This window comes from Aedes aegypti, chromosome 2 (assembly GCF_002204515.2).
Source record: "Aedes aegypti strain LVP_AGWG chromosome 2, AaegL5.0 Primary Assembly, whole genome shotgun sequence".
Classification (NCBI taxonomy): Eukaryota; Metazoa; Arthropoda; class Insecta; order Diptera; family Culicidae; genus Aedes; species Aedes aegypti.
This window is the reverse complement of record NC_035108.1, coordinates 96,360,714-96,385,344: the sequence shown is the minus strand read 5'-3', so window position 1 is coordinate 96,385,344 and position 24,631 is coordinate 96,360,714. Positions and strand designations below refer to the sequence as shown.

Genomic DNA, 24,631 nt, shown 5'->3' with positions numbered 1-24,631 from the left:
TCGGAGAAACTATATTTTAGCGCCAGCCGTTCAAAGTTTGTATAGGATTTACTATGGGAAAACTTACTTTTGCAAAGAAACATCGCCAGAGGCCGCCCATTGACCTCTTTAAAAATTCTGAACACAGACCTCGATAGGTATTTTTACGATGAAGAATATTGCCGAAGACCGCGAAACAATCCGACACTTGTGAAGTTTCTCCGATCGAGCTGAAATGTTGCACAGTTGTTATGGGACCAAAATGCAATCCAAAAAGTGGACTGGAGCGAGAATCTATTTTTTTTTTCATATAACCGTGTCCCAGGCTACTATACACCACTTGAGCAATTCAAAAAGAATTGCTCAAGTGCAATGCATGGTTTTAGTGGGTCGTCGTTGGTGCGGCATCCCCACACTGCCTGAGTTACCTTCTCAGGCGTCTGTTTGCAGATTTCCCCCTTGTAATAAAAAAGAGGTTTAGCATCTTGAACCGTCCTTCTGATATCTAATACCTACTTGTTGAATTTAAGAAATGAGACATTTGTCTTCATTTCAAATAAATAAATTACCTTTAGAAAAAGATCTGAAACAATGATGGAAAAACTCCAATCTGCTGAACTCGCGTTCAAAGGGATGTTCGGATGCACTAAGATCGCCAACACATCTTCAGTCAGAATAAAAGTTTCTCGTTTTTCTAGTAGCCAGTATGCATTTCTACGCTCCCCTCCGGATTAGAATATTCGACTTGAGATTCGGACGATTGGTTGCACACCATCATATGTTGCAGTTTCAACGCTCTAGAGGGGAATGCTATGTCACACTTGCGACACTGCTCCAAACGCTTCCGAGCGCCTCTCAGCTGGCCCAACAACAATCCCGGAACGGGTTTCACTCTGACATTGGTCTTGAGACCGTGTTTGACCAGCATGTGCCGATTGTATTGGTTGTGATTGCGCAAATCCTTGTTACAGCACATGTAGTCATCCCGATAAGTGATACATAGGTGATTATCGAAGTCTTCCTGGGTGGTGTACAGTGTTAGGCAGAGTCTGCACTCCATGGGTTTGGGATTTTCATGGCGCTGCTTGTGGAGATCAAGTCTCTCCTGACTTTCGTAAGTCACTACACACACATCGCAAATGAAGTTGCATTGAATCTAGGAACAGAAACTTGTAATTAGATTTGTAATGAGAAAAATCTTATACAAACGTACATTATGGATTCGCTCGATGTGATCTCGTAGGGCAATCTTCTGATCGTATGTCTTCTCACAATATTCACAAGCATGGCGGATGGCCAAATGTACCCGCGTGCGGTGATTTCGAAGGGCATTGGTAGTATTGAACCGTGCTGGACACTGCTCGCAGTGGTACTTACGCTCGTTGCTGTGGCCCTCCATGTGTCTCTTCAGGCGACTTGCACTGTAAATGCAGGGAAGTGTATGGAATATCTCGAAAAATAGTTTAATAAAATCTCGCATACTCTGAGATAACGCCCTAAAAGCCATTGGTAGCCACGTGTGTAGCTCGTTGTTTCTGAGCAAATGAAAGAATAAGCATCCAAACCAACATCACGGGCAGGTAAATAATGATTCTTTCTTCCTCATAGCATTGTTAAATAACATGAAAATCCATTCAAATGCTCAGAAACAACGAGCTACACACATGGTTACCAATGGCTTTTAGGGCGAGATCAGAAGTTATGCGAGAAATGATTTTCTAGGAAATAATACGTTGTCTGGGCTTTAGGACCTCACATTTAAATCGCAAAATTATTGGAAAAGAAATTCAGTTGAGAAGGAGGCCACGTGCCAGGAGGGACGTAATATCAATAATAAGAAAACGATTTATCGTTGTCCTGTTATTGACAAACTGTATACCTGTTACATGTTAATCAAGAATACCTTTAACAAATGCTGATAACCTAGCATTTCGATTTAGGCAGCATCCATTTATTACGTAACGCAAAAAAGGGAATTTCGTAACGCATTTTGTATGAAAAATTGAAAAAAAAAAATTTTGTATGACCCGTAACGCTTGAGCCTACTTCCCCTTTCCCCCTAGAGCGCTACGAAATTTGTGGATGCCGTCTTATATGATTTTGAAATATTCAGAGCTTAATAGTGCCATTTAGTTGTCAAACATCGACTAAAAATTTAAAAGCGCTTGAAAATCCAACCTCCCATATCTTTTTTACCATCCTTCTTGTAATTGTAATTGTAATTGTAATTGCTCAATCCACACCCTGGCAGACAATTATCCGCCCATCTAGACACGGGCTGGGTGAGGACCTACCAAGCCTCCCCCGTTAACATGTCCTATACCGTTTAGCACACCGGGATCTTCCACAAGCAGGCGCCGGAATTAAAGCGGTCCCACAAGCTTCAGATACATTAAATAGATTTAGTCCCTCTGGCACTAAACCGAATGGCGCCCTCCGCTTCACCACTAGTACTGCTTCCCCACACGCCAAGCACAATATCGAAAGTAGTGCGTTGTATAGCAAATACAGTACACCACCTCCGACACTATGCCAAATGTACAGGAAAAACAGCACCAGTAAGAAAGCGGAAGGCGCACCACTCGGTTCAGTGCCAGAAGGACTATAAGTATAACGAAGAAGAAACGAAAAGATAGTAGAGTTGGTTCGGTTATTTGATTGCTGAAACGAAAAAAAAAAACAGAAAAAAACAGAAACAAAGTGTTAACATTAAAACGGGGTTTTATAATTGATAAATGTATCGATAGTTTCTCATCTGTTACGTTTCCTTATCGTAGCGCTGTCGATTTTTCCATCTCCAGGGTGTTCGTCTCCGCTCGAGCAATGAGGACCATGATGAAATGAGAATATAAAAATGTGAGCATTAGTGTTGATCTAGTAATAGATTAATTTAAACTGCTTTTCATGTGCTAAGTAACTTGTAAACTCCTACTCAATTATGTTTTGTTGGCCTACACGTTTTATTTAGATACAATTTTTATTTAGAAAACTATTTGGATCCGAGATTTTAGGTGCAGATTGAGCATGTTTGATAAAACAAGCATCCTGTTTTCAGTTGAAGAATGTTCAAGAAGTTGATGATTCTGTTATTTATACTGGCTACATACAAGAATTCACTATTGATGTAATATATGGATATTGAAAGTTCCAACGCGCGATTATAATACTTCAGTTTTCGTGCTGTTGTATTGGTGTAAGTAGTGGGAAACCAATCAGTTTGGTGATTCTAACGGTAACAAATAGCAAGACGAAAGGAAAGTTGATAATCTATCATCATTATGATTTCAGTCCTAATTTCATGATCCGTTTAATAAATTCCGCGTATGATTCGGCAATTTTAACAATTTATACATGTGTATTCGAATAAAACAGACTACGGGCATTTATTACCTGTTGCAAGGTTCCTAAGTGATCAGATATTTATCATTTTCTACAGCCTAATTTAATAATACCTACATTGGGTTGTAACAAAAATTTGATCTTGGGATGTTGATTTGCCTCCTAATCATAGTTTCGACAATAGTCACATGCTTACTATCCCTTATGGCAGTGTTGTTGATTCTATTGTCTATCGCTCATCAGTTTCGCGCCACCCGGCAGGGACTTGGTCCTATGTACCCAATACTCTGCTGTGTCTTAACTTCACGCAATACATTCTGTAGATGTGTGATACAGTTTGCGGAATATTATGATTTATCACTTCGTTCAGATGGAAAATTCTGTTATGGTACCATATTCACATATCAGATAACTCCCACCTGGAACGATGTAATACATCGGAGACATGTAGATTCAGATGTATGTAGACGATCTATGCCTAGTTCGGCTCTGATCGACAGGCAATCAGTGTATTCAGTTTTTCAACTAGCTTGAAGCGATGAACGTATCAAGACAAGCTCTCCACTATATCTGCTAGCAATCACCGGTCGTCGATAGACATTTCGGTTCTTTTCTGCTAAAGAAAGACCCGATTGTATGCCAAAGACTATGGCTCATGCTTTTCAATACAGCTGGAAAAACAAGAACTACACCCAGCACCAAATAGTACGTAACTATGAGGCGGACCGGAAGGTTTGATAAGCAATCCCCACCCATATCTTTTTTACCATCCTTCTTACCATATAAAAAATGTTCTGTGAAATTTTCAGCTTTTTCGGTGGTGAAAGGGTACCCCAAGACAATGCAAGTTTGTATGGAAATTACAATGGTGAAATTTTGAAAAATATTCCAAGCACATTAATGTAAGTAATGCACTGTAAGGCAGCATCCATTTATTACGTAACGCTAAAAATGAAAATTTCCGTCCCTTGTATATTCTGTATGAGTCGAAACGATTTAGCCTACTCTCTCTTCCTCCTAGAGCGTTACGTAATTTGTGAACGGCGCCTATTACTACTTTCAGACTAGAGTTTATATTACGTAATAAAGGCTATCTTGATTGACGGGGTTGGTGGTCTAATGGCTACCGCTTCTGCTTTTCCTATCTTTTATCTCACTCTAACAATTATCATTATAAATTAGAAACTTTGCATAAGCAAATCTCAAGATGAAACGGTCTCGGTTTGATTGCTCAACGGTGTTCCTCGTTCTACAAAAATATATCCATTAATTCTCCTAGTATTCCCACGGACTTCCTTTAATATTTCCGTTGAGAGCATCTTTAAGAATTCAAAATTCCTTCAAGAATCCTGCTATTTTTTGAGTCTTTGATCCAAGCATGTCTCCAAAGATATCAACCGGGGGGCTCGGGGCATTCGCCCCCTTGGCACTAAACTACACAAAAAATTTGCATAACCTGTGATCTCGCCCTAAAAACTATTGGTAACCGAGCAAACGTATGGATTTACATACTGGGCCATTCATTGCCTATAGGCTACTATAGTAACAAGGAACTACACACTCGAATACCAATAGCTTTTAGAGCAAAATCACAAGTTATGCAAAAAATAATGTTTTTCAAACATGTTTCAAGAAAATTTTAAGTATTTCTTTTTACAAAACACAAGCGTGGCATTAAACGAGACACTTCAAACTACAAATTTACCTTATGGGACAATTTATTTGTATGATGGTTCTATGCTTTTCAAGGCCTTTTCCTTAGATGACCCATACTGCCCCTAATGACCCTACAGCTTCGCCAGGGAGCCTGGATAGTTTCCATTATCCGCTGTGCTAACATAGCCATCGCCTTCGCTGTCCTGAGCCCTTGGGGTCAAGTGCTCATTGTAGTGCTGCTTCCACCTTTCGATCGCCTCGCGGTTATACGTCAAGAAGCTACCGTACATTTCGACTCGCGGTTAGGACGTACTTGTTTAAGAAATATGAAGCTGCAAGGATTAACCAATAAAATCTCAGAGAAAAATCTAGAAGACTATGTTTCCTCGGACTACAGTAATATCAACATATATAGAATAAACAGTATATTGGATTGGGCCACACTAAGATCTTCTTCAAAATCTACTGAATTCACGTTCAAAGGAATGTTCGAATGTACTAAGATGGACAACACATCTTCATGCAGAATAAAAGTTTCGTATTTCTAGAAGCCAGTATGCATTTCTACGCTTCCCTCAGGATTGGAAAATTCGGCTTGAGATTCTGACGATCGGTTGCACACCATCATATGTTGCAGTTTCAACGCTCTGGAGGGGAATGCTATGTCACACTTGCGACACTGCTCCAGACGCTTCCTGGCTCCTCTCAGCTGGCCCAACAACATTCCCGGAACGGGTTTCACTCTGACATTGGTCTTGAGACCGTGTTTGACCAGCATGTGCCGATTGTATTGGTTATGATTACGCAGATCCTTGTTGCAGCACATGTAGTCATCCCGATAAGTGATACATAGGTGATTATCGAAGTCTTCCTGGGTGGTGTACAGCGTCAGGCAGAGTCTGCACTCCATGGGTTTCGGATTTTCATGGCGCTGCTTGTGGAGATCCAGTCTCTCCTGGCTTTCGTAAGTCACTACGCACACGTCGCATATGAAGTTGCATTGAATCTAGGAACAAGAGAAATGTGTAATTATGTTTGTAATGAATACAATCTTCTATGATCTTACATTATGGATTCGCTCGATGTGATCTCGTAGGGCAATCTTCTGATCGTATGTCTTCTCACAATATTCACAAGCATGGCGGATGGCCAAATGTACCCGCGTGCGGTGATTTCGAAGCGCATTGGTAGTGTTAAACCGAGCCGGGCACGCTTCACAGTGGTATTTACGTTCGTTGCTGTGGCCCTCCATGTGTTTCTTCAGGCGACTTGCTCTGTAAATCAAAACAGACCCTGAGTAAACCTTGGTCTGTGTCCTGGGGTCAATTTGACCCCAGAGCACTTTGAAAGGCTGTAACTTTTTTGTTGGGAAACTGATTAATGATTTTTTTTTCGCACGTTGGTGCGTTGCCGCGAGTTTTGTTTATCATTATCGCATTTTTTGTTTTGAATAAGAAATTTAGTTGACTTTGAATAGAAAAAAGTACGGGGGAGATCCCCCAGTACCGGACACCTAAGTCTCCAAATTCATAATTCAAAAACTATTGATGCTATGCTGTCTTGGAGCCCATTTATGATAAATATTATAATTTTGGTAGCATACAAAAATAAATTTGAAAATATAGGTAAATATGAATTTTGACATTGCATTTTTGATTATGTATTTTGGTACAAAATTGACCATCTTAAAAGGTGGCACCCGGACACGATCTATAAATGCCTTGAATTCTGTAAATTTGTACAAAACTTGAATGTTTCTACTCTAGGAATAGTATTTTATTGCCAAATCAATACATTTGCATCATTCACACAGTAATTTGAGTTTCACTTAATCACGTGTGTCACCAAGGCATTTAGCCGCAACGTGCTAAGGAGTGTGGGTTCGATTCCCGCCTCAGGTCGGTAAACTTTTCGTGAAGAATGCCGCTGGGCGTTGCATGCTAGTCCGTTGTGTCTAGTGTGGTGCTTCCTTCAAAGGGCATAAATGCCCACTGGAAGCAGTAACTTGTCAGTGTCTTTTTTTAATATCTTCTAAGCTATTTATCATAAACATGTTATGTTTTCTTTCGTTCAGCGAGTTTTGTGTTATCTCCTACCAGGACATGACTAGACATGGTTGAATAAAGTTCTTCAGAAGGTCCGAATCAGACTAACCCTATTCCAATTCGGACAGCTCATGTTCTAATTCGGACCACCCTATATTTTTTCGTTATTTGCTATGGCTATAATTTAGACAACCGAATACGCCACACCGAACGAATGCCGCACCAGCACGTTTGAATGGAAGGTGCTCTTGCCAGTGTTTTTGCCAGAATTGAGGCACTTCACAGAGTAAGGTAATATTAGTATCTTAACACGCAATGAATGTATTGCTAATAATTTAGGCTATGACGGAGGCTCAAATGACTGCGGCAACCATTCGAGTTGTGATAGGAATTGTATTAATTTAAATGATGAACACTTAAATGAATCTGATAATGCAAGGCATGATGTAGACCTTCCAAAAGCTTCCGATGCTCTTGTTTATTGTCAGAATTTCAATCGTATGAGAGGATCTTCACAAATCAAGCAAATCCATAAAAACATATTAGCGTCATCTTTTTCGATCATATTAGGCACAGAAACAAGTTGGGACGAATCTATAAAAAGCGAAGAAGTTTTCGGATGTGATTATAACGTTTTTAGAAACGATCGTGATTTTCTTATGTCACAAAGAAAATCAGGAGGAGGGGTCCTCATTGCAGTCTCTTCAAAATTTAATTCTGCAATTATTTGTTCTTCGAAATTTAAAGAGTTTGAACATGTTTGGGTGAAAGTAAATATAGAAAACGAAAAACATGTATTTGCATCAGTGTATTTTCCACCTGATCATGCCAACAAACATGCTTACGACTCCTTTTTCAACAATGCTGAAGATATCATATCTGGCCTTCCACCTGAGGTGAAAGTACACATATATGGTGACTTCAACCAACGCAATGCTGACTTCATCCCCGATTTTGAAAATGAGGGCATCATGCTTCCAGTGGTCGGGGAAAATGAAACGTTACAATTAATTTTCGACAAAATTGCAATTTTGGGCTTGAACCAATTAATCATGTGAAAAAGTGGCAAAATTGTTACCTTGACTTTCTATTGACAAACATCCAAGAAGATTTCTACGCTAATGAAAGTATTGCACCCTTGTGGAAAAATGAAGCATTTCATACAGCACTGGAATACTCATTATTTATTCACAATAACTGCAGACCCACAGTGTGCGAATATGAGGATATCTATGAATACGATAATGCAAATTATGAAAACTTAAAAATTGGAATAAACTTAATTGACTGGCAATCACTGATCAGAGAAGAAAATAATGTCGAAAAAGCTGTTGATATATTTTACAGTTTACTAATGGAAATTATTCGTGAAGAGGTACCTCTCAAAAGGAAAAAACTTTTTTGTAATTCAAAAAATCCCATCTGGTTCAATAGAAATATAAGGAATTTATAAAATCGAAAGCAAAAGGCTCACAAAATTTATAAAAAACATGGAAGTGATGATAATCCCAGACAACCAGAAGTCGCATAGCAGTATACGACGAAAGTCATTTGTTTGTACAAACTGCATCACTCCCGCACTAAATGGTGGGTGAAATCGTTTGATCGATGAGTTTCCTCGCATAAAACGCTATTTTATGAGTTCATATGTACATTTCGTTTCGCTCCGCATAGTTTTACAAAGTAAGTCGTAGCAGCTGTCAAATAAACTTTGTTATCATAAATAAAGTAGCATAAGAGTATAGACCAATTCGCATGAAAATCTACACACTCGCATTGCATGTTATGTTTCATCATATAAAATATGTACGTAAATCGCCTCCACTTTTGTACGCATAAGGCCTTTTCGCGACATCTTATACGTGAAACTTTGCACATATAAGAATCGCATAAAGCAAAAGGTGATTTGGTTATACGTACATTTTGGTTGTCTGGGATATGCAGAAACACCTGGACTTATGTGAACAGTTGAACATTGCTATAAATTCTGCACTTGAAGAGTATAATAGAAAAATTGAGAGCGATATAAAGTCATGCCCAAGAAGTTTCTTTAATTATACTAAAACAAAATTAAAATCAAACAATCTACCATCAAAAATGCAACTTGACGATAAAGACGCTAACAACCCGGAAGAAATTTGCCACCTCTTTCCAACGTTTTTCCAAGAAATCTATACGACATTTTCAGAAGAGGATCGGGACCTAAATTATTTTCCATTCTTCCCTGCCCCCTCGAATGACATTAGTGTGCTCCAGATAAGTGTGCAAGACATCTTATCAGGCTTGAAAGGATTGGATGCCACAAAAAGTGCAGGACCTGATGAAATCCCTCCAGTATTTATGAAGAAGCTTGCTGTTGAATTAACATCTCATTTGTTTTGGCTGTTCAATATGTCACTAAAATCCGGCAAATTTCCTAAAATCTGGAAGAAATCATTCTTAGTACCTATTTACAAATCAGGGAAGAAAACTGATATTCGTAATTATCGTGGAATTGCTATAATTTCCTGTATTCCAAAGCTCTTTGAATCCATTGTTAATAGAAAATTGTTTGGGCAATTAAGGAACAGAATTACAAATGCACAACATGGATTTTTTAAAGGCCGTTCCACTTTACAAATTTACTAGAATTCACCAATTATACTTTGAATGCTATGGACAATGGTAACTATGTAGAGGCTCTGTATACTGATTTCAGCAAAGCATTTGACCGCATTGACATCTCTATGTTACTCTTCAAGTTAGAAAAAATAGGATTTGATAAACCATCTTTAAACTGGATACAATCATTTTTAACAAATCGGCAACAAATAGTGAGATACAATGGTAAAAAATCGAATCCTATCCATGTTACATCAGGAGTTCCTCAAGGCTCACATCTAGGACCTCTTCTTTTTATATTATATGTAAATGATATTTCCTACATTCTTAATCATATAAATATTCTTATCTATGCCGATGATATGAAGTTATTCATGGAAATCAAGTATGCTAACGACATTGACATCTATCTGAGTGAAATATCTATTTTTGATGAATGGTGTAGTAAAAGCCTACTTCGGTTAAATGTTAAAAAATGTAATTTAATTATTTTTAGCAGAAAGCGAAACACAGAAGAAACAACTGTAGTTTTAGGAAATCAAATCGTTGAAAAATGCGATAGGGTCACAGATTTAGGCGTAATTTTAGACTCAAAACTCACTTTTATCGATCATTACAACACCATTATACATAAAGCAACAAATATGCTCAAACGCTTTGGTTCTAACTTTAATGATTCATACACTATTAAAACTTTGTACGTCGCTTACGTGAGGTCTATATTAAAGTATTGTAGTATTGTATGGTCTCCTTTTATGAAGACGCATGAAGAACGTCTTGAATCAGTTCAAAAGCAATTTCTGTTATATGCTCTTCGTAAATTGGGCTGGACATCCTTCCCTCTTCCATCTTATGAATCAAGATGCATGCTCATTGATATTCAGACATTGAAAAAGCGCCGCGAATTCGCTATGGTTTCATTCGTCAACGATATTGTTTCGCATCGTATTGATTCTCCTAACCTATTAAACAGTTTAAATTTTTATACTCCTTCCCGGCAATTGAGGAATCGTAACTTGTTTTTTATTAATCACCGTCGTACTAATTATGCAAATTTTTCTCCTCTAAACCGAATGATGAGTTTATATAATCAACATTGCGAAACAATAGACTTAACAATGTCGCGTAGTAATCTAAGAATATACTTTAACTCTGTAAGATATAGCAGTATATAGATTTAAGTGTTAACATGTAGTCTACTTTGATTGACGATAATAAATAAAAAAAATGACTACGATTTGTTTGACAAGCTTATTGAACTTATTTTGTAGTACAAGCATAAAAAATTGAATTCAATGATTAACAAATTTCAATTTGATTCGAGTCAGAACTAGCTCAAGTTAGTGAGTGACATCAGAATCAAGTTCAAAATTGAGTTCTTTCCTTAACTTGATGTTGGTGGGATCATCGCGTATGGAAAATATTGAAATAAAAAAAAACACATATTTTTCAATTTTTGGAACTTTTTATCTTTTTGAGAAAACAAAAAATAGATTCAAAAAATCGTTTAACGTTCAAAATAGAAAAATTCCAACACATTGAAACTTTACATAAAAATATCGGGTTTTAGAGGACTTGTATACTTAAACAAATAGCACCGAATTTGGGAACATCAAGTTGGAGAAGTACAAGAACACCTAGTTTTTGCCTCAAATCGAAACAGATTTAACTCTGAGATCAGCAGGAATTTCCTTAAAGATTTTTTTCAGATATTTTCCAAGAAAGCCTCAACTCCTCCAGGATTTTATCCGGTGGTTTTTTCATCGATTCTCTTAGGACATTCCAAAATTTGGGGCCTTCCTTAGTCGAGTGGTAGCAAAAATGCAAAAACGGCAATTTAGGCAAAGAAAGCTCTCAGTTAATAACTGTGTAAGTGCAGTTAGAACACTACGCTGAGTAGCCGACTTTGCCCACTGTGGGACGTTAATGCCAAGAAGAAGAAGAAGAAGAAGATCTTCCAAAATTTCCATTTAGAACTTACTAAAACATTCAACCAGAAGTTTCTCCAAAGATGCCTCCAGGGACTTCTCTAATGAATTACTCAGAGATTTCCTCAGGAATTTCTACAGTTATTCTTTAATATTTATCAAGGATGTTTTTAAAGATTTGTCCAACTATTCTTCCAGTATGTTTTCCAGGCATATCTCTATGGAAAGGTGAAATAATTTTTTGAGAAATTTGTGGTGTATTTTAATGTAAGTTTTTATAAGCCACCCTTGATGAATTAGGGTTACCAAAAGAACTCATATACCCTTGAGAAAATTTCAGAAGAGTTTCTTTCTGAATTGTTAGGATGACCAAAAAAAAAACGATTCGATCAAAACTCCGGATAATAAACTGCAGCATTTTCTGAAGGCACTCTTTGATGAAAATCGGACAGAATTCCTTAAAAAATGTGTAGGAGGATTTTCTGCAAAAATACTGAAGTGTTAATTTGTATGGAAACTTATAAATAAACTTTTGTAGATTCCATGAGATTTTTTTAGAGATGTATGGAAAAACTGTTGTAATTCTTCGATGAAATTATGGAGAAATTCCTAGTAAAAAAAAAATCAAGAGGATCTCAATTGTCAAACACAGGGTCGAATTTGAGGAATTCTTTGAAAAGTTCTTAATAGATTTTTCTCGAATAACTCCTCAAGGATTTACTGGAGAAATTCTTTGGAGTTACCGTGGATGAAATGACGTAGACATTATTGTCGGGTTTCTTGGAAAACAAAATCCCTGTATTATTTTTTTAAACTCTGGAATTAACCTTTGCGGATTTTCTTGGAAAAACATCTGTATAAATCTATAGATGTCCTAGAGTAACAACTGGAAAAATCGGTTGAAAGGTTTAGTAGAAAAATATCTGGGAGAAGTACTAAGAGAGCGTTTGCAAAAAAAAAAAAAAAAACAAAGTAATCCTTGAGCAAATTACTGGAGATAGTAGCTTTGAAGTGCTCAAGAATTTCCTGGAGCGAATTACTGCCACAAAAACTAAATCCATGATTGTTATCAAAGTTTCCTAAGTATTCTAGGTTTTTTTTTCAGATTTAATAAAGTTCTCTGATAATTCCGGGTTTTCCAGGCTTTTTTCAGGTATCAGACACCCTGTTTTTAATCACTTTTTTGAAACCCGTAAGTCACTATTGGTCACTTTTTTCTCAAATCTGGTCACTATTCTTGGTACCATTTGTCGCTACCAGTCCTGGAAAAACAGCACTTTACTACACTCAAAATAATCCAAACGTCAAGTTTACGTGAAAAATCACGTACCGTGAAGGCATCATACTCTGCGCACTTAAGGCTAAGTAGCCCGTCATTTGTTTGAGCACAAATGATGACTTTTCAGCTTGCCTTTTAAAGTGATATAACTCAGTCTTGATAGTTTATATTGACTTGAAAAAGTATCACTGTACACGATAACATGCAGTAAGTATGCTGATACTTTTTCAGCTGTGTCAGTTCAAAACCAACTGGTTTTCTTTGATTCGAAATCGTGAGATGAATTAGCAACAATCATGAACGACGCGTACAAATTTTAATGACGGCCTACTTCGCCTTAAGGCTTTTCAATTTTCGAACAGCTGTAATTAATTGAAAACAAAACACAATATTCTGAAATTTTGGAAACAAATAATTACTGATCTTATGTATAAGGAAAAAATATAAAAGCTTTACTAAGTCTCGCATAATCTGGGATAACGCCCTAAAAGCCATTGGTAACCACGTGTGTAGCTCGTTGTTTCTGAGCAAATGAATGAATAAGCATCGAAACCAACTCCACTGGCATGTAGAGAATGATCCTTGCTTCCCCATAGCGTTATTAAATAACGTGTAACTCTATTCAAATTCACAGAAACAACGAGCTACACACTTGGTTACCAATGGCTTTTAGGGCGAGATCATAAGTTATGCGAGAAGTAATGATTTGTATAGCAAATTTTTAATTTTTCTCAAGGGTGTTCGTGTTCCTAACTCTGTGCATTCATTTTTTCAATGCTCCTTATTCTGCGCATTTAGGTTCCTAACTCTGCGCACTCGATAAATTCTTTATAACAGTTGAAGTATTTTACTAAAAGCATTACTAGCATTTAAACTCCGAATTAATCTTCATTTTCTTGCTTTATACGGCAGTGGAGCGTGGAATGTCTCTAACACAAGTTTACTAAGTAAAGTGAATTTTATCTATAATTCAATTGAATGCCATTAAGTGCAACTCTCAAAACAATCGAAATTATCCTATGTTTTCCAAAACATCTATTTAACTTAGTTTCCTAAAATCGAAACCAACGATTAAACCTCGATGTTCCATTACTCGATATTGACTCATGAAACTATACAAAAAATCAAAATTATTGGTTAGGGAGCATTCAAAAATAACGTCCATCGTTCAGGGGAGGAGGAGTATGTGACAATGTGACAATGCATTCATTAAGTACTGTAAAATCGCGACAGGGGATTGAGGGGACGGAGTGTAGAAATCCTTAAAATATGATGGACGTCATTTTTTTAATCTTCCCTTACTATGATGGTCCCCTCAAACAATTTTCCAAAGCATTTCAATTCCATATCTCGATGGTGTCGACAAGTCGATGTTTTCCTTCAATATCGACATCTGGAGGGTTGATTGTATGTTGAAAATAACGTTTTATACCTGCTGCGCATAGTAAGGAACATAGTTGAAAAATGGTTCCTTACTATGCGCACTTAAGAAGAATAAGAAAATGAAGAGAAAATAAGTTGCACTTCACCGTGATGATTGCTCGATAAATAAACTAGTGACTACGTACTAAAAATCTGAAATATATTCTCTTTAATTTGCTTAAAATGACTTAAGTGATGAGGTACTCTCTTAGCATATTTGCTAACGGGCAGTCAATTTGGACGTTTTTCAATATTTTTAAAGCTGTTTTATTTTTTATTAAAGTAATAAACGTAAATTTGTCAAAAAAATTCTTCGCGTACTTTTTTATTACTATTGTAGCAATATATGAAAAAAAATTTTGAACAAAAATGTAAGTATTTTACAAGATTTTGGTGAAAGTGCGCAGAATTAGGAGCTGCGCAGAGTTAGGGGCCTTCACGGTATATCCCCATGAAATGAACTTTTATCTAGTGACAACGGTAATAATTACCAAGGCGTAGATAAATATAAACTGTACCCTCAATAATATTCATTGTTGGCGACCATCACTCTTACGTGAAAAACACGTACACGTGAATGAACCAAAAATTTGACAGTTCAACTTCTAGTTCATTTTATGTTGTTCTGAGTGTGCGTTCGTTGAAAACGCAAGTTGAACAATAATGAAACGATAATGGTAAGTAAGCTTGATTAAATATAAACTTTTGATCTTTTTTGAGTCAATATTTTTTATCAGGGTTCAGCAGTGAGCGTTCAACGGTATTCGTGGCTTGCTTTTTTGTTGTTGGCACTTGGAGTCGAGACTACAGTGGACCTACCATGCCAAACTGTGTTTGCGAGATTTTGTCAAAGAGCATTAACAAAAATGTTTTGTAGGTTAACATGAATATAATTATCCTTGCAATAAAATGAAACAAAACATATCATTACACCAATATATAATCCCAAAACAAACGTCTATTCTATCCTAGGATCCCGTAGAATTCACTGGTAAAATGTATCGGATCCAATAAAACGCTTTGTAAAATTTAAGCGTACATCACGTAGCTGCTACGTGAAACTAATGTGGATCGAGAAAAGTTTATCAGTCCATGTGCTCATTCGCTGCCACCTGTGATTCACGTAAGTGCTACGTGAAAAGTGAGATGGAAAAAACTACGTTTGTCGACGTAGCTTCGACGTGTGGATTATTTTGAGTGTATAGTCATCTGATTCGATACGAATCATAGATTATTATCGATTTTCATCTGATTCGATACGAAATTTGTCGTAAATCATTGAAGCTCTGGTGCTACCATGAGAATGAGAGGATTAATACAAAAAGTAAAAAATCAGATTTTGTACGGTTTTCACGGTGGTGCAAATAGAAATATACTTTATGAGTACTTAAGGTTATCGGGGTCAAAATATGTTTCTAAATCTTTGATCAAAGGTGACCCATACTGCTCCACTTACCCAAATCCTTCTGATCTTGAAATTCCCGAAAACTCATCAGTAGAATCGTGGCTTTCCCTATTTTTTCTCGGTAGTTTCGAATTCCCAGTTTTTTCCCCGTTGTTCCCGACTGGATGGCTACCCATTTTCGTGAAGTTATTGCGATTTCGATTGGGAATCAATGTCATTCCAAAGCACAGGCAACGTAATATAAAAATAATACCCCGCCCCAGAATAATTATCAAATCACACTTACGTCTTAAATGCAATTCCACACACTTCGCATCTCATCGTCAGCACGCGATTGGTGTGACCGCTCATGTGCGACTTCAGGGAGAGACTCGTCTGGGTGGTGTAGTCACAGTACTCGCAGGCGTACTTCCGGTCTTCGTCGTGCCGTTCCATGTGTGCCTTCAGGGAGTAGGCATTCTTGAGGGACATTCCGCACACTTCGCACACCACTTGGTTCTCCGGATGTTTCGCGCTGTGTGTTCGCATTTGGTCGTAGGTCTTGAACTTTTCGTCGCAGCTGGGACAAGGGTAGCTTCGCGTTTCGCGCTTCTCGTGAACGCCCTTGTGGCGTTCGATGGCCACCCGGTATTTGGTGGTAAACTTGCATTTGTCACATGCCCACGGTACCTTCAGGTATGTCCCATCCGGGTGAAGTCTCGGACGTCCTCGGGCACGTTTAGGACCACTACTGTCGTCTTTAGTAGACGCAGACTTGGATTTGGACTTGGACTTGGAAGGGGACTTAGTCTTAGGCTTAGGCTTGGGCTTAGCCTTTTTCCTATCAAGGAGTGGCTTATCATCTTCGCTGGATGATCCGCTAGCTTCCTGTTTTTCAGGAGTGTCTTCACGTAGGTATATCTCTAGTTTGGCCTCCACGCCCTTGTCGTCGACAAATTCATAATCCGGATCGTCATGCGTGTCATCCTCCGGATCGGAATGTTCTTCTTTTACCTCCTTGACGGGCAATTCGCTCTTGGGGAAATTATGCGTTTGGAAGTCCTGCAGAATGTCTTCAATTTGTGGCTCTGGTTTGCTACACAGGGAAAGTTCCCTAAATAGGATGTCCAGTTCATCCTTGCGTTCTTGAAACAAAGTTGTGAGCGGTTTAGCATTGGCATGTTTTAGATCCACTAGAGCTTCCATGAACCGAAGCGTCAAACCCACTCGGTTTCGGAACAGAGCGAAGTCGGTCAACTGCTTGAAGCAATCTCCGCACACCAGTTTGGGAAGGTAGTCAACTTTGTTCTAGAAATAAATTGGCACGTTAATATATATGATCTACTGTTATAAATATTATCAGAGTCGTAGCCATGGCGAATTGTTTTTTGAGCGCCCCTTTGCAATATACTAAGGATAGGTATACTGCCCATAAACGCATGTCAGTCCCATGTTTGCTGGATTTCCTATTCACATGGGACAATTATGCGTTTATGGGCAGTATAATATTTAGGAGCCTTTCTTAACCGAGTGGTTAGAGACTAAGAGTCCGCGGCTACAAAGCAAAGCCATGCAGAAGGCGTCTGGGTTCTGGAAATTTGCTTGACTTATCTGAGCATAGAGTATCATAGTTCCTGCCACACGATATACGAATGCGAAAATGGCAACTTTGGCAAAGAAAGCTCTCAGTTAATAACTGTGGAAGTGCTCATAAGAACAGTTGAGAGTAGGCTCCGTCCCAGCGAGGACGTAATACCAATAAGAAGAAGAAGAAGAAGCCGTATGGTATACTTGCTTCAAATTCCGCTAACAGTTTGTACATTTGACAGATACGCATATTTCGAACTCAACTGTAAGGCCATCTTCAGTGTCGTGTACTAGACTCGACTTATAAGCGGTTTCTTCACCACCGCTTATGCCTTAAACCTAGTTTAACTATGAGCGTAAACGTGGTTTACGACATAAGCGAAGGTGAAAGCAGATCGAAGATTTATTATCAAAGAGAGACTCTCAATGTTAGGTCGTTTAGAAAAGTTAAGCGAGAAGTTTTAGATTGTTTTCTAAAAAACATAAAACTTATAATATTATAAACAACTGGATATATTGAACCAATGATTGTTTTATTTTATTTTTTTCGTGGAGTGCTATTCCTTAGGAAATGCAACCAAGCTGACCAAGCTGAGGGTCGTGCGTTCAAATTCAAGCGGTCGAGGTTTTGTTTTTGGGGGGTTGGAAATATTGTCGACTTTCCAGGGCATAAAGTATCTTCGTACCTGCCACACGAACATACAATTGAGAAAACGATCAATTAGCAAAGATAGCTCGCAGTTAATAACTGAGGAAATGTCCATAAGAACACTCACAAGCTTTTAGAAAACCACTCATGACGAAGAAAACAAAGCTGCCGAAAATACAACAAGTCACCCTAAAATGTAATTTATTTAGCGAGTCGAGAGGCGTCCTCTACGCGCTACGGCACTGAGCATTACATCTCTTACCTCAGCCGGACGGAACGAGATTTCCGTCAAAAATGTTCCGACGCTCGTACGAACTTTTTCCAAGTTGCTGGTGATGGGATGCATTTCACTGCACTCCGACTTTAGACAGAGCCGGCAAACGTTGGGAAACTGTTCCAGATTGAAAACCGTCATGGTGAAACAGGGAATAGTTCAGCAAAACTGTGCAAAAGCTGATGAAAACTATAAAAATCACAAACAGAAATGGACTTCTACGTGCGAAATGTTTACAAGCAAAGTATATTATGTGGACAAACATTGGAAAAGGGCGCATTGATGGTAAACAATGACTGCAAGCCAGATAGCTGCGTGCACAATTTGCTCACGCTGACCAAAATGACTCTATACAGGAAGAGCAAAACCCCATTTTCATGATAGTGAATTTAGTTTGCGTGGGCGGACTGAAATAGGTTAAATAACGTTTACGAAAAAACAACTTAAGGACTCTTGAGCCATTTTCTAATGTTTGTCCAGATATACAACAGAGATCGCGTCAGTCAACCGCGTCAACGGCTGTCAAAATCTGACAGCATTATCTGGTAGCAAATTTTGACATTTTTTTTTAGTTTTGATGCCCATTAGGGTGGGTTATCGTAATCTATAAATTGAAATAGGGGCAATGGGGGCAATGGGGGCAATATGAGCCACTCCGGATTGACATTAAAACAGTGTTTTAATGTCTATATGCTTCAAATAGCAAAAACCATAAAAACCACAACAATATTATTTTCAACACTCAAATGAAAACAAAATACACCCAAAATTTGAGTTTGAACCAAGGGGTGTGACAAAATCTTAAAAACCGTAAACAAATGTTTTTTTTTGGATTTGAACTAACGAAACACATTTAAAAATTGAGTAAATATGTGTTTCTGGCCTAAACTTGAGCGTTTGGTACTGAAATTAGGGCAGGGCTTCAAGACCCTAAAGGTTCCAGGTGTTTCCAGAAACTCTTTTACTCCGTTGTTCAGTAGCACTACCACAGATCAGACCAAACTGTCTCTGCAGCTGCTCATACGACCACGGCCTTTCTGTAGAACGGAGCCCACCAAGTCATCATTTAAATATACACGCGAAAAAATTGTGCGGTAAAAACTACAATTTTATGGGGTTAACTTAAGCGCACGCACCGGCCATTTTCAGCAGACCAGAAATGCGCATAATTTTACCATAAACATTGTAATTTGTTCTGAAATTCCATGGTAGTTTTAAGAATGGGTGTAGTCAGCTACAATAGTAAATTTTACTACAGGGGATGGTACACAAATTATGCCACGCTAAATTTCAACTTTTTCGACCCACCGCCCCCCTCCCCCCCTTTGTCACACTTTTTGTATGAATCCTCCAAAAATTTTGTAAGGCTTGTCACGCTTGGCTCGACCCCCTCCCTCCCCTTTGGAGCGTGACGTAATTTGTGCATGACCCCCAGAATGTTTTCCCGTGTATACTAATTTGTGATTTAATAGGGTAACGACTGTTTATTTCGTTCTTTAAGGTGAAGCGGCGTGTAACTCAAAGAATCATTAGAATCATCATTGATGTAATAGTAGTAGTGTCGCCTTTCCATGTATATTTTCAAAACAAACAAACAAAATATATAACATTTGTGTTTAGCATATTTTTATGTAAACACATGGTAAATTTAGAAGATTGACGAGTATTGGAAATCAAAATCAACTCTTCAATCGTACATATCAAAAGAAAACATTACAATTTAATGAAGGGCAACGGAATTTCTCTGTTTTTAATTGAATTTATCGCATATTTTTGTTATGCATCGGTACGGTTTATGTTTGCAAGGGATGACGGTGTTGCCAGGTGATTGGTGACAGATTTTTCTAGCAATTGTTATATGCTTGTTTTCGGAACATTTGCTGCATATTATAAAAACTTATCATTTTGCAAATAGTTTTCCATCACAAGATCACTGATTTAATAAAATTTCAATGATTTTTGTGATCAATTCACATTAAATGCTATGATTTTACAGATAGCAACTCTGACATCACTGCGCTCAACGATCGCGATGATTGTGCACACACGATAGACGCGTCCCGACGCATCCCGACGCATCGCACTGTGGAGCTTTTCAATTATTTTGGGTGGTCCAAATTGATAAACTCTTGGTATGATTTTATGCTTCGTAGAGATGGTTTTCGTAATTTGAGAGAATCGAAAAACAAATGAGTTTCAAGTTTCTATGCTTTGCCCAACCTTTCCGTACTGAAAATTAATACAACAGGAAAAAAGTTGGATATTTTAGACTATAAACACAGGCATGCCTCAGTGTACGGTGGCGGTGTCGATTCGCAGCAAGTGAAAACAACCACCATAATAGTTTTAAGTGTTGCGGTTGATAAAACTTTATAAATATTTGATTCCCGTTTGAAATGTGTTCCTTTAAGGAAAGTGAATGAAAGATTTGTTTAGTGGAAGTGTAGTGAACGCAATATAAAATCCAAAATACAAATGTTTGCTGCAGAATTACAATGGAAAAGGTAAGCACCTTCTATTTACAAGTGTAGTTGTGTGAGGCTATGAAATGCGGCATAAAATCGGAGATTTTTTTCGAGAATATAAATCTCATGTATATTGTCGCTAAATTGATAATGCTGAATCTGAAAGTGTTGTTTATATATTGAAATACCACCTGAAGCATTTTTCTTCGCATAAATTATCCATTAAATCAGGTGATAAGCAGTTATATTTCATCGATGCTGCAAATACCAATACTATCATAACAATACGTTAATGATTTTGGAAGAAGCCATTTTGTGATGACGCACCAAAAGGCCTTAACACCTACAGCTGGCGCCAGTGGTAATCCTTTATAGAGAGATAAGCATTGGCGTAAAAACGGGGGAGGGGGGGTGCTAGGGGGGTCTTAGCCCTTCCTAGAAAAGTTCAAGCCCACCCTAGAAAACATGAACTCTGATGTTAAGTTTTCACTTTGCTTAAGGGATTTTTTTATCGAATGCCTCAAGCCCCCTCTAGATTTGATTTCAAGTTACGCTAATGGAGATAAGCGGAAGTAAAATGGAATGATTTGGCAACAGACCAGCAGTGCTGATTTTGCTTGGCGTCGAAAATAATATTGTAACACGGGCATGACTTCCTCATTGCTAAAAAGTGTATTTTGTTTCGTTATAGATCTTTGAGCTACATATCCAAACTAATAAACAGCCGAAAAAATCAACAATTAAAAATCGCATTGACAAAAATTTTAAAAAGAAAAACCTTTCATTTTTTTTTTGCTACATGCAAAATTACTTCTACCGAAAAAATTTCAAGCATTACATTACTCCTCAAGAAAAGTTAAAAAAAAACATAACGCATGTTCGTTTGGCTCACACATTGACAGCTCTCGCTGCTCGATTGGCTCACACTTTGACAGAAATGTCAGCTTCCGCGAATCTCTCTTATAAAGGAGTTTAGTTTAGTTCATCTTCCATAAGGCTTTCTTTGCTTCAGGATTTCGTTTTTACTACCACTGAAAAAGAGCCATCGGTTGCCTTTTCAGTTTTGAATATCGCCCTATTGCAGCTGAATTTCTTTTATGAGAATGCTGCATTTAAAAAATAAGAATTACAGAACTGTTCTTTTTATGTGCAAGATAGATGAATTGCAAATGCGAAGCTTGATTGCAAAAATATATGTGCCTTGCACATATATTCAACATGGCGATTCGGCTCAGTGTATTTTTGTAGTTTTTAATTAACTCTATAAAACAATTATATTTATTATTCTGGTAATATTTACCAATCCATTAAACCTGTTGATAATACTGAACATTCCCTGCGTAAAATTAGATTTGTTTGTAAACAAAATTATAGGAAAATACTTATATTATTCAAAAAAGAAGGGACTGGGCAAAATGAACCTCGGTATAAGAAAATCAAACGTGGGTTAATTCTACGAGTGGCGTGAGGTGACAATTGTCGGTGTTGTATAGCGAGGTGACAATTCTTTGTTTATACTTTCAACCAGCACTCTTTAAATAGTGTTGGTGACATGTAACGTGTATGTACACGAGCGCAGAAACCACTATTGTCTCCTCACGCCACTCGTAGAATAAACCCAACGGTGTTTTGAACATAAAAATGAATAGTCCATTTTACGCAACGGCAATACTGATGATATTTCTGTTACTTTCACACGCTACGACACCGCCTAGTGTCAAAATTTCATTCATAAATAAGCGATCAGCTGTTCAAAAACGTCTCGTAAAATGGACTATTGCCTAAATGTACTATAGATTACTTTTTTTTACTCAATAGTTATTATGTTGCACTAGAACAATTGCAACAATTGAGAAATTTTTTTTTCCTTCTAAATGGTTGATTAGGACCATTGTGGAATGGTTCGACGGATGTAGTAAAATATCATTACAGTAATACCTCGATAAAACGTAACTCGATTTTTATTTTCGTTACGTTATATCGAAGCAAAATATTTGTTTCTCTATATTTCGTTTAAGGTGTATTTTATAAGAAATTGAATCTAAAATTGATATTATTCACAGTTATATATTCAGGTTAAGTTAGGTTGAGTAAATTGAAAACGTGTTTTTTTTCTCTTATAAGCAGGTGAAATCAACTCACCTGTAAGAAATCTGAACTGCTACGGCAAATGAAATGTAATATGTTGTTAACAAAATGATAATAAAATTTTAAATTAGTTTTACCAAATTAGAATGAAAGTGTTATCTAACCTAGATATAAGAAATAAAATGTAATGTTTGGAATGATACAAATAAAGAAATTTAAAAAAATATATTATTTACTTAGCAGGTATTTTCAACCTCTTTACATTTTTTATAGTTTCCCTGGTTTTTAACATTCAACGTTCCGTCATCGTAATCATCGTCATCATCGAAACTTCAAAAGCAGTTTTTCTGTTCAAAACTAAACATTGTTCGATGAAAATGTGTTCACTGTGTTACGGTTGAAGAATAGAATACAGTGAACACATTTTCCTGTAAATGTTCAATTTCAAACGAAAAACTGCTTTTGAAAATTCCGAAATCAATGATGGATCCTGCCCCCTTAAATATGTTTTTTATTAAGGTACCGTGGGGCAAGTGGGTAATAGAATTCGCATAGTTGAGATTCTTCAAATTCTAGAGACTTTAAATTGAAACAAATGAGGTCGTGTATATTTTTTAGCTTGACTCCCACCAAATGTAAGCAGCGTGCTGAAATTGATTTTTATGGAAAATTGAAGAAAAAAATACAGAGAATGTTTTTGAAAAATGTCTCCTTACTTTTCACTTGACCCAAAAGTGGGGCAAGTGAAAAGTTTACTGTTTTAAAAAATAAATTCAAAAACAAACAGTTATATTTACGATTTCTATTAGCTTTAACATTTGTTAAGACTTCCCAATGAACAATAACATAAGTAACATGTAAACAAAGAAAATGTTTTTATTTTTACTTTAATTTTCTTCTCTTCAGTTATGTTAGTTGAAATGATTCGACAACATTATAACTGCAACATTTCCAATGTTAGTTCTTACATTACAGGACAGCAATTGCATTTCTGCTCTGTAGAATTTGTTTTTGAGAAAGTCGGATATAACGTCGGATAACTCTTCGGGAGAAATCAAACAGAATCCTTGAATAACGTATTCAGAATCTTTTTTATGTGGATAGATCTATACCCCATTTTTATGTTTTGAACTAGCTTTACTTAGACATTCCACGAGATTTCCGTGTGTTCTCTAATATTGCAACATTTCAGTCAACGCCTTTCTTTCAATTGGCTGCCCGAAGTAGACATATTAGATTGTGCTACTTTTCCCCGAATGTCGTTTCCCCGAATGTCGGTTCCTCGAACGCCAGTTCCCCGAATGACCCGTTTTCCCGAATGACATTTCCCCGAATGGACCGTTTCCCCGAAAAGTGGCTGCAGTTCAAGTAGGGGCTAGAATAGGTTTCTGTGGCAGGATGGTGTATTAGAAAGAACGATAAGTAATCAAAAGAAGGAGATATTTGGCCATTCTCGTCTATACACATGTTGCCAAAAATGCTGAGAACGGTAAAACTCGTAAGAACCGCTAATCAAATAAAGAAGGGTGCATACCAGATGACCAGTACGTTCACCACCCTGAAATGTATGAAGATATAATAAATATGAGTGCCAAAATCTTTTCGGGGAAGTGGGCTATTCGGGGAAACGGGATATTCGGGGAACTGGCATTCGGGGAAATGGCGTTCGGGGAAACGACATTCGGGGAACCGACATTCGGGGAAAAGTAGCACAACCGACATATTAATATTGTAATGTTTGGAAACATCTTTTAGAGAAGTTCCATGATTTCTAATAGCTTTTAACGCTTGAATATAGTGTTTCTTGAATTATCAGCACTTTATGTTTTTCTATGATAATTGCGAACCATGTTTATTTATGGCTACTTAAAAAGAAAACACAAATTCAATCTCTAATGATAAACTTTTCACTTGCCCCACCTGATAAGAAAATTT

At 37.4% G+C, this 24,631-nt stretch overlaps 1 protein-coding gene across 2 annotated transcripts; it reads right to left on the bottom strand.

Moving 5' to 3' along the window:
• Positions 1-642: 642 nt before the first annotated feature.
• LOC5575895 (zinc finger protein 93) lies at positions 643-18,412 on the bottom strand. Of its 2 annotated transcripts, none has more exons than XM_021841607.1 (4): positions 18,132-18,412; positions 15,941-16,941; positions 1,193-1,400; positions 643-1,135 (listed from the first exon to the last, which is right to left on the bottom strand). In XM_021841607.1, exons 1-4 carry the CDS (start codon positions 18,282-18,284, stop codon positions 674-676), a joined length of 1,824 nt encoding a protein of 607 aa, XP_021697299.1. In that variant the 5' UTR covers positions 18,285-18,412; the 3' UTR covers positions 643-673. The 2 variants fall into 2 exon arrangements, with proteins under 2 accessions (XP_021697299.1, XP_001655900.1); XM_001655850.2 differs by lacking the exons at positions 643-1,135; positions 1,193-1,400 and adding exons at positions 5,385-5,980; positions 6,041-6,248.
• Between the last annotated feature and the right edge of the window lie 6,219 nt (positions 18,413-24,631).

Excerpts from the sequence above, each read along its gene's own strand:
- LOC5575895 (XM_021841607.1), bottom strand. The coding sequence starts at position 18,284 with ATGACGGTTTTCAATCTGGAACAGTTTCCCAACGTTTGCCGGCTCTGT. Across the intron at positions 16,942-18,131 it reads TCTCGTTCCGTCCGGCTGAG|AACAAAGTTGACTACCTTCC; the intron begins GTAAGAGATGTA and ends ATTTATTTCTAG. Across the intron at positions 1,136-1,192 it reads ACATCGAGCGAATCCATAAT|ATTCAATGCAACTTCATTTG; the intron begins GTACGTTTGTAT and ends TTCTGTTCCTAG.